General features: G+C 39.4%; 1 protein-coding gene across 2 annotated transcripts in view; it reads right to left on the reverse strand.

The window, feature by feature from the left end:
• Positions 1-887: 887 nt before the first annotated feature.
• tsc22d3 (TSC22 domain family, member 3) overlaps positions 888-15057 on the reverse strand; it is a 38193-nt gene continuing 24023 nt past the window's right edge. Inside the window, exons 1-3 of one of the 2 annotated variants that reach the window (XM_037540386.1) lie at positions 3347-3651; positions 2738-2789; positions 888-2308 (exon numbers count right to left, since the gene is read on the reverse strand). In XM_037540386.1, coding sequence (XP_037396283.1) covers positions 2054-2308; positions 2738-2789; positions 3347-3468 — 429 coding nt within the window. In that variant the 5' untranslated portion in view covers positions 3469-3651 and the 3' untranslated portion in view covers positions 888-2053. Of the gene's footprint in view, positions 2309-2737; positions 2790-3346; positions 3652-15057 lie in introns of those variants that run through there. The other variant, XM_017689965.2, reaches the window with a different exon arrangement.

The following is a 15057-nucleotide window of genomic DNA, read 5'->3' on the forward strand; positions in this document are numbered from 1 at the left end:
TAATAATTAGTAATTATTACACTATTTAATTATTACAATTATTACACCTATTAATATAGGTGCACTTAACAATTCACCCATTTTTTCCAAACTTCTGCATGATTAAATATTTAAGCTGTAAACCAATTCAGCTGTTGTCATTGTCAAATGTCATTCAGCTGTTTGGTGTGAAATGGTCTGTTCTGGAAAAACCTTACCATGTCAGAACTTCTCACCGAGGTGGTGATAGGAACAAGGTGTCAAGGTGAAGAGTTAGATTGATCTATGCAAAAGTGGTGGAATCCCTTCTTTAAACCCACATTGCTATTGTGCAAGATATTTAGTTGAGCATATATATATATATATATATAGATAGATAGATAGATAGATAGATAGATAGATAGATAGATAGATAGATAGATGTAGGACAGATCAAGGTCACAAGTAACTTGCATAATATCTCATCTACAATGGTATATAAATACATGTGACAAGGGTGTGCTGAAGTGGACCATTCAAACCACAGTAGCCCTCCCCTATTGTAAGAGAATCAAAGAATATGCACATACCACAGTGCATCATCTAAAGCTAGAACAGTCATGGTGCCCTTGCTAGATTTCCATTAAGACACTAGTGAGGAGTTATAACTAAAGGGTGGAGGACAATTAAGAAAATATTATGCAATGTGGCTTAAAATTTATTTCTTATTTATAAAGAACACCCCATGTCCCCTAGCATCATATAAATCCATTTCCAATTACATCTGAAGATGTATTTTCAAAAGAATGGGTGTCCTTTTAATACTTATGAATACGGTCCAAGTTGCCAGCTATTAATTGTTCTAAGGAACAATCTACTGCACTAAAGAACACAAAATCCAAGAGTAAGTGGACTGGAAACAATAAGCCTTTAGTGTAAACATAAGGTTTATTGCAGTGTGCAGTCTGTATCCATACATCATTGAAAAAAACACTTTTCCATGGACACAGTGAAGCAACAATACCCATGTTTTATAGTCTGTGGACCAAAAAAAATGCCTTTGTCCTGTGTACAAACACATGGTCCTGGTTGGCTTGTGAGTATGAGGCAAGTCTTTGGTAGTTAGAAAACAGTTAAATCAAGGAGCATGTGGTCCTCCTCTTCAGACAAAAACGCATACACACAATCCTGCCAGCGGGTAAGTTGGCATCAAAAGAACACAAAATCAGGTCTATCAGGAGTGCATATGCAACAAGAGCAAAAGGCTCCTCTCCATCATTCCAAAGCACTTCACTTTACATCATCTGCTATTTACAGAACTAAGCAAAATGTATACATACATTTCTACCCCAACAAAACAATCAGTTTATACATAGAGCATATAAACAAGTTGATTTTGTTCAGTTACAAAAAAAGTATTTCCCCTATAAGCAGCAAGCCCCAACTGCAGAGAATAAGTAATTCTTATGAATCATATGGTAAAAATCACCACTGAGGACCAGTGTCTTGCAAAAGTCCAGTTCAACAGTCTTCAAACTACATTGTGGTCTTGTTTACGAGGGACCACTAATGCGAGACTATGAGTTAGGTATAGTCAGTCAAGGACGGAGCCTTGTGTGACCCCAAGTAGCTTGTAGCAGTGAGAACTCCACGTGGGGCTCTTGTGAGACTGGAAGAGAGTCTCTTAGGGAACGTGTCCTTGGCTTCGCTTGGACTAGCCAAGAGCGTTGTGGGCCGTGGTGCTTCACGGCTTCAGGCTGCCGGGACAGCCCCGTCAGACGAGTGCCTTCTCCTCCTCCTCATTTACAGGGAGTGAGAGAAAGGCTAGGCCGGGTCCCCTGCAGCATGGCTGGTGGTCCCATTGTACGGACGTCTACGGCACTCTTTTTCCGTGTTAGTCCGAAGAGATTGTCGGATATTACAGAACACGCAAGGCCACTGGAACATCGTAATCTTTCGTTTTTGGTCAGGTTCTTTTTCGTCTGTACAGCCAGCTTCGTGCAGAAGTTGCGCATTCAACAACAACGATGACGGCGACTCAGGAGGTCCATTTCAGGTGAGAGCTGTGGCTCTGCCCGCCCCATGGCAGAGCCACTTACACAGCGGAGCCCATGCCGCTGTACTGGCCGCCCTGCTCAGAGGCCTCCAGGTCCTGGGCCTCCATTGGCAGCAGGGCCTCCGAGGGAAGGCGTGACTGGAATTTCTCCAGCTGCTCTGGGCTGGCCAGGTTTTTTAGCAGACTGTTCTCGCGCTCCAGCTGGTTGTTCTTCTCAGCCAGCTCCTTGATCTGCTCCTTCAGGATCTCCACTTCCTCCCTGACTGCATACATCAGGTGGTTCTTCACAAGATCCTAAGCAAGAAGAACAAAAGAAATGTTTAGATTTCAGATTTACTTTTACCTTAACATACTTTACAGTCTAAAGGTAAACCACCAGGCTTGGCCTTTGTCTTGAAATTTAAACAGAGAGCTGCAGGATATAACAAAAATGAAGCAAACTGAATGCATGCCACCCATGAAGAACACAGCATGCATTTCCACTTTCATTACAGTGCCATAGACTGTTCTAGCACGTGTAGGGGCATGTGCATTAAATGTGGTGCGCCACAGTACGAGTACGAAAGCACATCACATATCTATAGCTGCTTACAATTATTAGATTAAGACAATACCAAATGAGTCATGGAAATAACTCGTCACCCTTAGAACACTTAGCTACATCTGGAAGTGGGGATTTATTTTTATGGACATTCTGATGGTTTTAAAAGAATGTTTTCTTACCATTGCTTGTTCGATCTTGTTGTCTATGGCCACAACGCTTGCACCAGAGGCACTGCAAAGGGGAAAAAAAGGAAAAGTTAGTTCTCAGAAGCAATAAATCACTACACATAGGCAAAGTGACATTGATGGGTGTAGTGCACAATGCACAGTGAACACAGGAATAAGACAAAGCAGGCACATAGGCAGAGGGCTGCAAATAAGCAGATCACCAAAGAACTAAATGACCAGTTATGAGCTGCTTTAAAATTTACAATGTAGGCGCAAACAGATGTCCCAGTAATACCAAAGACAACAGAGGCTGGTACACAGCACGACTAAAGAAAGCAGCAAACAGCAAGTCTGTCACGGCTTACTGGCTAGTCGGCTCTCATCAGACATATGTTCGCTAAGCAGTCAAAACCACATAGGCCTTACTCAAAAAGAAAAGCTAACAGTGAAGATGTGTTCAGAATGACCATTACATTGACTTTGCATTACACCACAACAAGCCAGCAAACAATGCTTTCCCTCGATAAACAGGCTAGCTCTGTGGGCTAAGTTCATCGCATCAGCCCAACCCAAAACATGCCAAAACTAGTCAGGTTCGAGTAAAACACATCCAATATTTACCTGTTGTCAAGTTTGACAGATACAACATCTCCCCCCAAGAACGACGAGAAGAAGGAGATAGAGAAGTTGTGCAGCTGATAAACGGCGAGCTCCATTGGCGTTTTGAACATCTCCGTGCTCATGTTGAGAACTAAAGCTGTCTGAATAATGTTTTTCGCCACGTTTGCGACTTGTTAGTACTCTAGAGTAGATACACTATCGGCTGCTTCGCCTTGCTTTGTTGCAAATGCTTATGAGAGACCGGGCGCTAAAGCTCTACTGTGGTTTCTGCGAAACTCTGTCGGCGAATGATGCTATTTCTGCAGCAGCGCCGCTTTTATATGAGCTGGGCGGTGACGCCACATGACGCGGGGAATAAATTATGCAAATGAGTCTGGCAGCGTTGACCCCTCCCTGAACTCGCTGAAGGAACACCGCAGAGCAGCAAACGACCCGTAGGTCAGAAACGAGGACATGAAAACAGCAACAATAAAACATGCAGTGCAGAGATAAGTAACGCAGCGAGCACACAGCACTGACAAAGTGCGCACAGACTTTACTAAAGTAGCTGAAATAATAAGAAGAAGGAAAGAACTGAGAAGTTCCACAGCCTTGAATTGAATGACTTCATCATATCTACTTTAATGTTGTCAATGTTTCAGTAACTCCTCTGGAGAAAGTTAAAGAATTATATGCTTAATTAAGTATTTAAGAATTGATAAATATAAAATAAATATTTACATATATACATATCTTGTTACTGTAGGACAAAACCTCTCCAAAATGGAAACTTCACAGGAGAAAGGAAAACAAAACAAAACAAAAAAAACACTCATGTTAATGCAAAAAATATTGTATTCCAAGTAACTGTGGACAGTCCGTTTGTCAAAAATAAGTAAATAAACAAATAAGAAGTAAGGAAATAAATAAACAGTTCACATGTAAACGGCAGCTGACGTTCTCAAACTACAAAGAAAAATAGAAGTTTTGTTCAGAGACCAATGAAATATCTATAATTCATTTGTTTATTTGCAATTTGGCATGCATATCTTGCAGTTGGATTGTTTATTATTCACTATAATCTGTTGTTCCTCTAAACCTGTTTTTCCATCCCTTATTTTATTTTCTCACTCCTGTCTATTGGGTCATTCTCGGCCTCTAGTGGCTAAACTGTATAATTACATCCATGGCAGCAGGCAGTAATGGGGGAGTAGTCTAAATATCAGCCACGTCCAGAAAGCTCATGGGAACACAATGTCACCACAGTATTAGACCATCCTCAAAGATTCACTTACTCTGCATCTGTTGCTATCCCCTCCTTTGATGATTGAAATATTACTTCATGCAGCAAGCACAGACTCAAATTAAAGAACGGGCATTTAACTAAGCAAAAATAGTCTCATTAACTAACAAACACACTCTTTTTAGTACAGACAACTCACTGACTAGACAGTGTGCTGTAGACGTAGGCAATGTACTGTCTCGTTGTTACTGTCTGACAGTATTTCTCTGCTAATAGCAGATGGTTTAGGTTCCTTATTGGATATATAAATCATGTTATGCCTTGTCAAGATGGAAGCCAATAGCCTGGGAGGACATGTCCAGGCAGAAGACCCTATTCACTGCATGAGGGTGTTTTACACAGACTATCAGGACAGGCACATGCTCCTTATTTTCCATTTACTCCACTATTCAGTACTCCACAAGTAGTCACAGAACGTGCCTTTTTAAAGGACTTTTACTATCACGTGCTAGGATGCACATGCAGACCAAAACAGCATTTTTGCCTTTAAAGTAGCATTTAAAAATTTCAACTGCCCTTTACATTCTATTAAAGTTTTATGATGAATGCACCAATAAAAATGCACCAAAATGAATTGGGAAAAAATCTACTAATTTCCATTCAAAAATGTTTTTTCCTTATCTTACATTTTGGGGATACAATGTTGTGTCGCAACAGCAATGCGGTGTGTGTCATGTCAATACATATCACAAAGGAGTGAGGACATCCCTCACTGAAACTCACTGTCTGGCCTCAACAAAATCAGTGAAATAGAAAGCAAACTAGGCCTAGATTAGTTATTCATTACACGGCTTTAAGAGGAAGTATCAGATTAAGGTATTTGGAAAAATGATTTGCTCCAGGTGAAGGTTTCAACCAAACTCACAACAGTCCACTTTCACAGAATCTAAACTTTAATTTCTATAACATAAAGCTTATAAAGGGCATCCAGCAATAGTATGATGTTATTTAGAGTATGTATATAAAGGGGGCTCCATTTACTCAACGACAGCACTCTCCAGCCCATTCACACAGTGACCCCGGGCGGAAAACTAGGAATTGTATATTGATTAATGTCTGCAGTAAGGATGAAAGTGTCAAATGACCTCATTTACATATGAAAAAAAATGGAAAACAGAGTTTCATCCCATGCGAGTCAAGAGCTTTCACTGGCTAGCTGGCCTCTGTATAGGTGTTTTAGATTGTTCAGTGGGACCATTTCCCCAGGGAAACCTTACCATTAGATTAATGATTGTGTTGCCTAAAATGAATTAAATATCTCAGTTCCCAGAAATCAAATTGTAAATGGTTCATTGTAAATGAATGGGTGTGCCTTTTAATAGCTTTAACCTTAGCCCTAATGAATTGGCTGATTAGGTTTACAGCTATATTGACAATAGACCAGCGCAAATGGCCAAATCAAGTCTTTTGTGTCACCTTTTGCTCTATGACTGTAATTGCTGTTTCAGTAATTCAAATACCTTCCTGTCCCAACAGACACTTTCGGCAGGCTATTATGCTCTCCAGGCTCTATTAAGAAAAATCAATATCACTCTGTACAAACACATATAACCAAATTAACACCACAGCTTTGCGCAGTTTCACTTGTAGAGATACAGTTCTATGTAAGAGTCAGAGACCCTCCATATTTATTTAATTTCCCGTCAAAATGGCAATTAATTAATTATTTAGTTATTCATTTTCCAGAGCCAGGAAAAAAGAGCAGATTTACGAACACATTTAATAGACAATTACACAGAAGCCTTAACAACTAAGTATTAGATCTTAGGAGTTGGTGGCATTTTCTGAGGTGGTCAGTCCATTGTTCTGAGAACCTGACCAGCTTCTTTGTTTGATTTGTCCATTTCTTTCTCTTTTTTCTAATGGCTTTTGATGGCTACACATTCTTTTGGATCAATAGCATTTAGTTATCTTCTCAAAGTTTAAGTAGAAAACACCTGTGGATTTTTTTTCAGATGTAAAGCAAGAGTGCAGTTTGAATTTCTCCTCTCTCTCAAAGATATAGGGGTTGGGTGATGTCAATTTGCAATGGACAGTGACATGAGGGCAGAGGTAAATGGCAGCATTAGTCTTACAAAGGTACTAAAAATATTCAACACTCTTTAAAATACATATTCATCAGTTGAGGTCTCAGGGTAAGTAAAAACGTGGCAACTTTAGACTTATGAAGGTGCTATAAATACCATATATAACTAGAACGTTGTGGCTGTTTTGTGAAGGAGGAGACTACAACAGGAAGGGTGGTAGTCTATGATTCTAAAGAGATAAAGAATCATAGAACAGTATATCTCAAAAATAAGGTGCTGGAAAAGGTTTTTTGGAACAATATCATTAAAGAACCTCTGTTGGTTCCCGTAAGAACCTGCCCGAGAAACATTAAGGAACGTTTTTTTTTTCAGAGTGTAGAAAACATAAAAGCTCTAAGTTGATCCTGTTTAAAGAAGTTTAACAGGCAAGAAATGAACACACATTAGTGTCAATAGTTCTTGTCACATTTCGTTTTATGCAGACTCTGTGAAGCTGCCAGGTTGGATTTCATAGCAGCTCTGTCGAGAGGTAAGTCTTTACATGTTCTCTCCAGGACAATAACTCCCTGCTGTGCTGTGGTCAGGCTAATTGGTGAGGGCTGATCACTCTGTGCTGTATGAAACAATAACGGCAGTGCAGAGGCAGAGGAGAGAGGAGAAACCCCTTCTTAACCTGCAAGGTAGTGCATCATGGTGAGATCCCTGCAGGTGGTGAGGTACAGTTAGCACCACAGTTTGCTGTTATGTAACTGTCATCAAGGGAATGGTGTTTTTTTTTCTTTTAGTAGCTTGCTGCGAACGTGGAAAAGCAAAGTGCCAATCTGCCAGCATAATATTGCTCCATAATTACAGGACTCCCTCTGCTGCAGCCTTGTGCTGAAGCAGCATCCTGACAGCCTCTGATTAGACATATGATGACAGCCAGGTTCCTGCATATGCCACATTAGCTTAGTGTGGTATAAAGCACCCGAGTAAAGATACTGTACCTTCATGGAAAATGATTCCAGTTAAAGGGCCCTAATATTGGGAATAGTAATGTTAGAAGTGTTTGATGTACTACGTGATCAAGCTTGAAAACTTTTCAAAAAATATTTTCTGTATATGGAATCTCCATTGCAAAAAAGCCAGTTTTAAATGTACAGTTTTTGTCACGTCCCTCATTTACATGTATCCACCTACTCAGCCTAGAGCAGGCTAACTCATGTTAAAACATGAGTTATTTCAACCTGGAGTGCTTTGAATCAGGTGTGATCCAGGACAGCAAATCAGAACAGAGATCATTTGCATATATTTAAGGCTTCAAGGCACAATGGTACACAAATGTTTGTCATTCTTATAAACAATTCTGCAAAAAATCAAATCAGTGCCAGTTTCTTTGCACCAATCAAAAATGTGATATTATAGAAACAGAAATATGCTTTTGCTAAAATGTGTTGCCCATGTGAACTGGCCATAACCGAACTTTGGGCCTGCTAGTGGGCCCTGGTCTTTTAAGGGGGTTAATGGTTCTAATCTAATCAAGCCAGAGACCATTAGGAAACTTAAGTTTTGAGAGTACACCACTACACTAGTGATACGACATCTCTTCCTCTCAATTGTATGCATCTCAAAGCCATGATTGATTGTGCAGCAAGAAAGTAGCTGCCAGCTCTAACAAAGCCTCGCACATCATGTTGCTTTAACGGAGCTGGGAGATTGTACTGTGTGCCCTGTCACCATGTGAGGGTGGAGATGTCTCCAGCTCCCTCCGATTAACAATTGCTTGGGCTGCTGCTGCGATATGCTTCTGAAGACCTTTTAAGACTTATATGAAACACTGATACGGCGTTAAATAGAAAAAGCACAGCGCTGAAAGGCCACACTAGGTTACCCTGTAATGTTTTATGTAACAAGACCACTTCAGTTTCCTAGTAACAATGTCAGCTACCAGATACTGCATCTCAACCCTGATAATGTTATGGCCAGCATGCGTTTCATTAAAAATCTCCTTCCTAGTGTGCAGAAAGGAAAATTGCAACATTAACGTTTGGTTAACTGCAAAAGCAGAGTGTTCATTTCTACATAAAAACACAACATAAACATACCCTGAACTGTAAAAACTGTTACTAGGCCCAATAATACTTAAATAATTCTTGAGATTTTAGTTAAATCTGGTATCGATTAAAACACAATATTAAAATATTATTTCCAAGTAATGTTTCCAAATCCTTACTTTTGTCAAAACATCCATTTTACTGGACTAGACTTGACAATGTGCAAAGTGATGCAAGCTTACTTAAGACTACTTGATACTAGAAGTGGTGACATCAGCTCTTTTTGCCTAAAATTGTTTAAACGCTGCAAAACAATCCATGAAAACCACTGAGTTTAGTGTTTTTTAAGCAATTCCTCATTCTTTCCCCCCAGTTGTCTAAATAATTTAGAAAGCTGAAATGTCAGCAAAGTCAGTTAAAGTGCTTTTATATGAAATGGTTAATTGTAGAGAAACCTCCCAACTCCGATTTTTACAATGAAGGTGATAGGAACCAGGGGACCTCATGTCTACTACCCAAATATAGTAATTGTATTCACAATCAAACCAATCTTAAAACAATGTCTGTGGCAAAAGACAATGTATTTGTAACAGTTTCGTGTAATAACTTAATGTAAGGGAATTTTTAGATGTATTAAAATCTGTGTCTTTGGATATCTGGTTCCTGTCACCATCACTGTTAGCAATTATGATTCGGTAAGTTTCTCTAGATCAAAGAATTTCATCAATCAAACCATTCCAAATGACTTTGTTCACATCTGAATGACTTAATAATGCAGAAATTTTAAAAAATCTGTAAGTTCCCCTTTAAGTAGGCCTAACACTTAATTTTTCACAGTGTGCTTTTTTGTACTGTCAAGTGCAAATTGACTGTAACTACATAGTTCACAAGAACATAGAAAGCGAGGGCAGTCCATCTGTCACTGATTAAAGTAATGAGGTTAGACATGTAATGAACCTGTTCATGACAGTCATACTTGAACCTAACAATTTTCACACCTTGTGGAACAAGCCCTGCAAGCCTAACCTTGGGATTGTGGCAGCGGTTAGATGAGCGTTCTGGTTTTTCTTTTTTTTTTTCTCACTCTCACCGAGCACCCACGCAACTAATCCATCAGCTGTCAGCACTAATGATACTTACACAACCTGGCCTGTGCAGCACTTACCGCCTGCTGTCTCTCCTCTTGAATAGGCTAGGTGAGTAGGGGGGCTGAAAGCTCATGGCTGGAGCTGAATGCGGATTGCGGGATGTAGTGGATGAGTTATCTCCGTGCCAGGCTCAGGCTGTAGCTGAGTATTGTGCAGGATGTTTGGAGTGGTCAGGAACATGGGTGAAAGTGTCTCATTCTCTAAGCTGAATGGGAGGAGAGTGGACAGACAGGAATCCTTTCTCTGCTCAGAAATGTTTTCCTTTTTTTCCCTTCCTCTACACTCTGTCAGACTTTCAATACAATGAGACAAACCCCCAGAATGCTCGCTTGGTGAGCAGTGGTTCTAATATGTGTTGAAGCAATAATGATTAATGTCTGTTTTTTTTAGCTTATTTTTATTTGATGCAATTATATTTGGAGAATTTAAAGTTGGGAAGTGTTGTAGTAACAATCTAATTCTATTGTTAAGTTAAAACGTAAAGGTAGATACAGCCATGAGAGCTCTCTCATTGGTTAGGACCTCAGGAGCGGATCTGAAGGCCTAATGCATCAGATTAACAACTAAACTATAGGAGCTGACAGTGGAATCAATCATGTTTTGATTAATAACGTGTGGGACCATTTTCATGAACAAAAAAGTCATTCTATGCCTTCTGGAAGTCCTGAATACGTCAGTGACTGCAAGCGGGAGCAGTAGCCTGACCAATGTATTCAAAACAGTGTCAGTAGCTCTACATCAGGGCTCTTTACTGAAGTAGTCACTGTAAAACTGATATAGTTTTCCTTGTTTTCAACCAAGTATTGATATTTATGCACCGAACCAAAGGCCAAGTTCTAGCAGTCATAGTTTGCCATGGAGTTACATACTATACGGATTGGCTTGGCTCACTGATTTGATTCTATTTGAGTTTTATTTGAGCTACTGAAAGACGTTTAGAAGACCCCAAGGGAGGGGTTATCAGTATATTTTAAGTAAAAAAAATGTTGACAGGGTATTCAAACTGTGTATTGAAAGTGTATATTCAAATCAAAGGTTATATGCTTGAAGTTGCCTGTTTTCTGTTTGTCTGTTTCAATATTGCACTAAAACCAGATAAAACCCCTATGATTCAATTCTTTGTCTTGTTTTGTTCCCTTGAGCATCTCTTGAAAGAAACTATCATCGTACCCATCTTAAAGACTCCATAAATCTTGTGTGTTTGTTCTGTTGCGCAGGATAATTACGGCTTCGGACGACATGTTTCAACTGCTACATGTCTAATGTTCAGCCTGCAGACAGTATTGTTATGAGTGAATAGCCAGAAATCAGGAAGAGCCTCAATCGTATTCCAAAGAACACAATCATGCAGCACAGCATCACACTATACGTCCGGAGTTATTGCAGAGCGCTAGTTTCCAAAAAACATGTCTTAGCAGGAGCTGCCTATTCAAGCTGGGAGATTAAAAGCCAATTTCTTTTAATCTATTAAATATATTTAATGGTCTGATTGGGCTGGGTTGAGAGCAAGCCTTTACCTGGATAAGGTAAGATTTAAGAAATTGGTTTTGCCCATAATTGATTTAGAGTATGAATTTATTTGTATGCTCCACGTCCCAGAAAAATTGGATTGAAGAACCAATATCCTACAATTTCTTGCTTTTTCTATCTTGTTCTGAGTTAACTTTTGATGTTTGAGCATGTTTATCTACCAAAAAACTCATAATTTATTTTGGAATGACCATTTTCCAACCTCTCTTCATCTCTCCGACTTATAGATGACGTTTTTGAGGCTTTAACAATGTTTATGTGCTATACCATACACACATTTAATTTAAATATATGCCTATAATATAGGTCCTTTCATTTGTAATATAAATGCATTAGCAAGTGATTTTGCTTTTATCTGGTATAATATTTCAATATGTTTTTGTTATGTAATAGAAAAGGAGAGACAAAAAGTCATATGTTGGCTCCACAGGGAAAATCAGCACCTGAGAACATTGCACAGTGGTAGCCTGTTACAAATTGCCTGCCTGATGGAATAAGACAGGTTAATGGCAAGCTTTAAAATATTGTTCATGCTGGGCCGACCACCCTTTTAAGCACTCTATTTGCATCTCTCCTCAGCAAGCAATATTTTTTCTTGCTGTTTTCCACCGGTCACCTTTCACCTAAAGTACTGGTCAAACGTTTGGACACGTTTTGCTTATTTTTATTATTTTGAGGACTAATAAATGCATCAAAACATAAAACAACACGCATGGAATTTGTGTTGCACTTGGTATTCTCTCATGCAGTTTCATAAGGAGTCAAAGGTCTTGTTTACAATATAGTTTATGTCCAAACTTGCAGCTAGTACCCAAAATACCTGTTGAACATCATAGTGTACCCTTTGTAGTGGCCTGCAATTACTTCTCCTGGTGGTTGCCACTGTGACAGCTTTAGTATACGCTGTTCCTTTCCTGCTCTGTTTTCACACTAAGTGACATGTTATGTGTGCATTATAAACAGACTTTGCATTGTCCTGAATACATCTTCGTGTGGCCTTGGGCTTAGCACTATGTGGCTAATGTCTGTGTGTTCCCATCAACATGCACCAATGAGGTGCGACCTCAGCCGTCATTCACTTTCACACCCACACAAGTAATTCTGTGGCAGTCATGTGACACATTGAGCTATCATGATTGGTAAGGTGTTCTGTAGCTCCATTATCTGATGACACAGAGGGACACTTATGTAAGGCTCTATTTGAATAGTTACCGAGCGGCCTGTGAGCATATGTATGAGCAGGTTTATATGGCCTTATGAAGCAGGTGTGTTCCTGTCCCTGACCCTGCAGCACTGACATCTGCTAACATCTGTCCTGTCTACACCCAGTTGCAGCCTCCCCTCAAACATGCCACCCATACCGACAAAACTATGGGGTATTGAACTGTCCAGATGGATTCCCAGTTCATGCTGGATATTAAAGGGACACAGTGACTAATTTACACTCTTCTCTTTGCCTCAAATGTAGTTGATTGACAAGACAGGCTTGGCGTCTGAATTTTGCTTTTGCACTGGGGTTATAATGATAATGTAGCTAACAAGCTAACAAGACTGACATTGTGCAACCGATATTGTACTGTTATCCAAATAATGGACACTGCCTATTTTTTTTTGCACATTTATGCAAGGCTTAACAACTTGAAGTTTGAGGTAAGCATGTGATGCGTCTTGTTTTGAATATTCGAATAGTCATAAAAGTTTAAAAACTTGAGTCATAGAATTTTTAATAAGAAAATTAGGATTACTTTGACATTATACTTCTTCATAATGACGAATCATAATATTTCTGTTCTTTATACTCTACTAGAGGAATTTGAATATCGACTTTGACTGAAATGCCCATTCCTAGTGGTGATTTAGATGTGCAGTGATGATTGCGTCCAATACTCATTAGCTGAATTAGCCTCTTAGCTCCAGTGCAAAACTAAGAAGAAACCTCAGACACCAAACGTGTCTTGGCTATTTTAGCCAAAGAGAAAAGGACTGTAATCAGATTTTTTTGTACAATTGCATTTTTTGTACAGTTTGGGTCAAACAGTGGCCAAGTGGATTTTTACACCTTATTGTGAGCTGCACACTGTTCCAGGACACACACCCATCTGTGTGTCGGGTCTTGGCTGGCTATTGTAGAACAGAGGTTTGAGGCCTAAAGTTTGGAAGTGGGACCCAACTGAGGATCTGTCCTGGATCAAAGGTCTGAGCAATGTGCGTCAAACTTCCAGGGTTCAACGACTGGGAATTCCAATTTACAACTGATCTCATCCTACTGTCGAAAGGCCAGGCAGATCTACAGCAGAAGGAAAGAAGGAAAGAACCTCCAAAACAGCCTTAATATGTTTGCTTTGAGACAGTCAGCTCAGTTCAGTTGAGTTTGGTGGGTAGATCTTGCAAAATGCTTGCATACTTGGTTAACTGCAACTATGTACTAGGTGTGAACATGTCCATTATGGTGTCACTGCTGTCAAGGCTGTAGAGGTCTATCTGTTTATAAGTCTGAGCATAGCCTGCAAAGCTTTCCTTTAAGCATGTGTTTAAAAACGAACACTTTTTTCTCAAGGAAGCATCTTTACGGAGCTTAGGAAGTGTGCCTATAGAGCAAGTTAATTTAGAACAAAAGGTCACAGAATTCAAAGCCATACATCTGCTTGTTTTGTAAGTTCAGCTGTGCTCCTCTGTGCCAACTCCAAATGAGCGTTTTTCAGCAGAGAAATGCTGAGCAGTCTGTCAGGGTTTGCTGAGTCGAAATCGCACACGTCTGGACCTGGCCTGGGTTGCATCAATTGTGTGTAAGTCTATGGCAGTAGTGGCATCAACACTGCTATTTTAGATGGATTAAAATCCACCTGAACATATTAAAATACAACAAAATTAGGCAGGAGCCATAATGACAATGTAACTTTAATGTGTAGCATATGCCTTCTGTGTTAATGAGCTAGTTGCTGTTTGCACAATGTTAAGAGTTGGATAACTGTACTTATGTTACATTTCTAATGCTATATGGTTTTCTTGGCCACTTTCGTGCATAAAACAAAACATGTTTTTATGCTTCCAGTGGGCCCCTCCACACATTGTATCTCCAAAATGCATCACTGCTCCAAAATAGCATCACTGCTAAACTGTCCTAACTGTGTGCTAAGGTGTGCTTGATTTAGCACCAAAAAACTGTGTTTGAGAGTGTGTAGGTAGGACAGAGCAATGCTTGGCAAACCTGTCAGTTATGTTTTTTGCTAAAACTGTGATTTTCACTGGCCATTGTCAAAAATATAATTTTGAATATATCATATTTAGCAAGTACATTTTCTCTGTATTTTTTGTTTTTTTAATTTATAAGAAGTTAATATTCTTATAATATTCAGTCATTTTTGGTGGGCCAATAACAAAAGTGACAGGGCCCACTCATAAGTATGCCACTGGCTACTAAGCTACAGACTATTGTGTGTGGTACAACCTCATCTGATTTAGTAATGCATAAAACTGAACTTCCCACCATCTGAACTTGTTCGGTTGGCCCTGGTACCTGACAAAAACTGTAATATAAATGTATAAAGTTAGCATGAAACATATGTATGGCTTTTTAAAGCCTCTTTATGTAGATTATTGTGAGTGTAATTTTGGTGAATGTCAGTACTATGCTAACATTCTGAAGTTGTGATTCATTGCCATATTAGCATAGTCTTCCCTGGACATATAT

Source organism: Pygocentrus nattereri, chromosome 8 (assembly GCF_015220715.1).
Source record: "Pygocentrus nattereri isolate fPygNat1 chromosome 8, fPygNat1.pri, whole genome shotgun sequence".
Taxonomy (NCBI): Eukaryota; Metazoa; Chordata; class Actinopteri; order Characiformes; family Serrasalmidae; genus Pygocentrus; species Pygocentrus nattereri.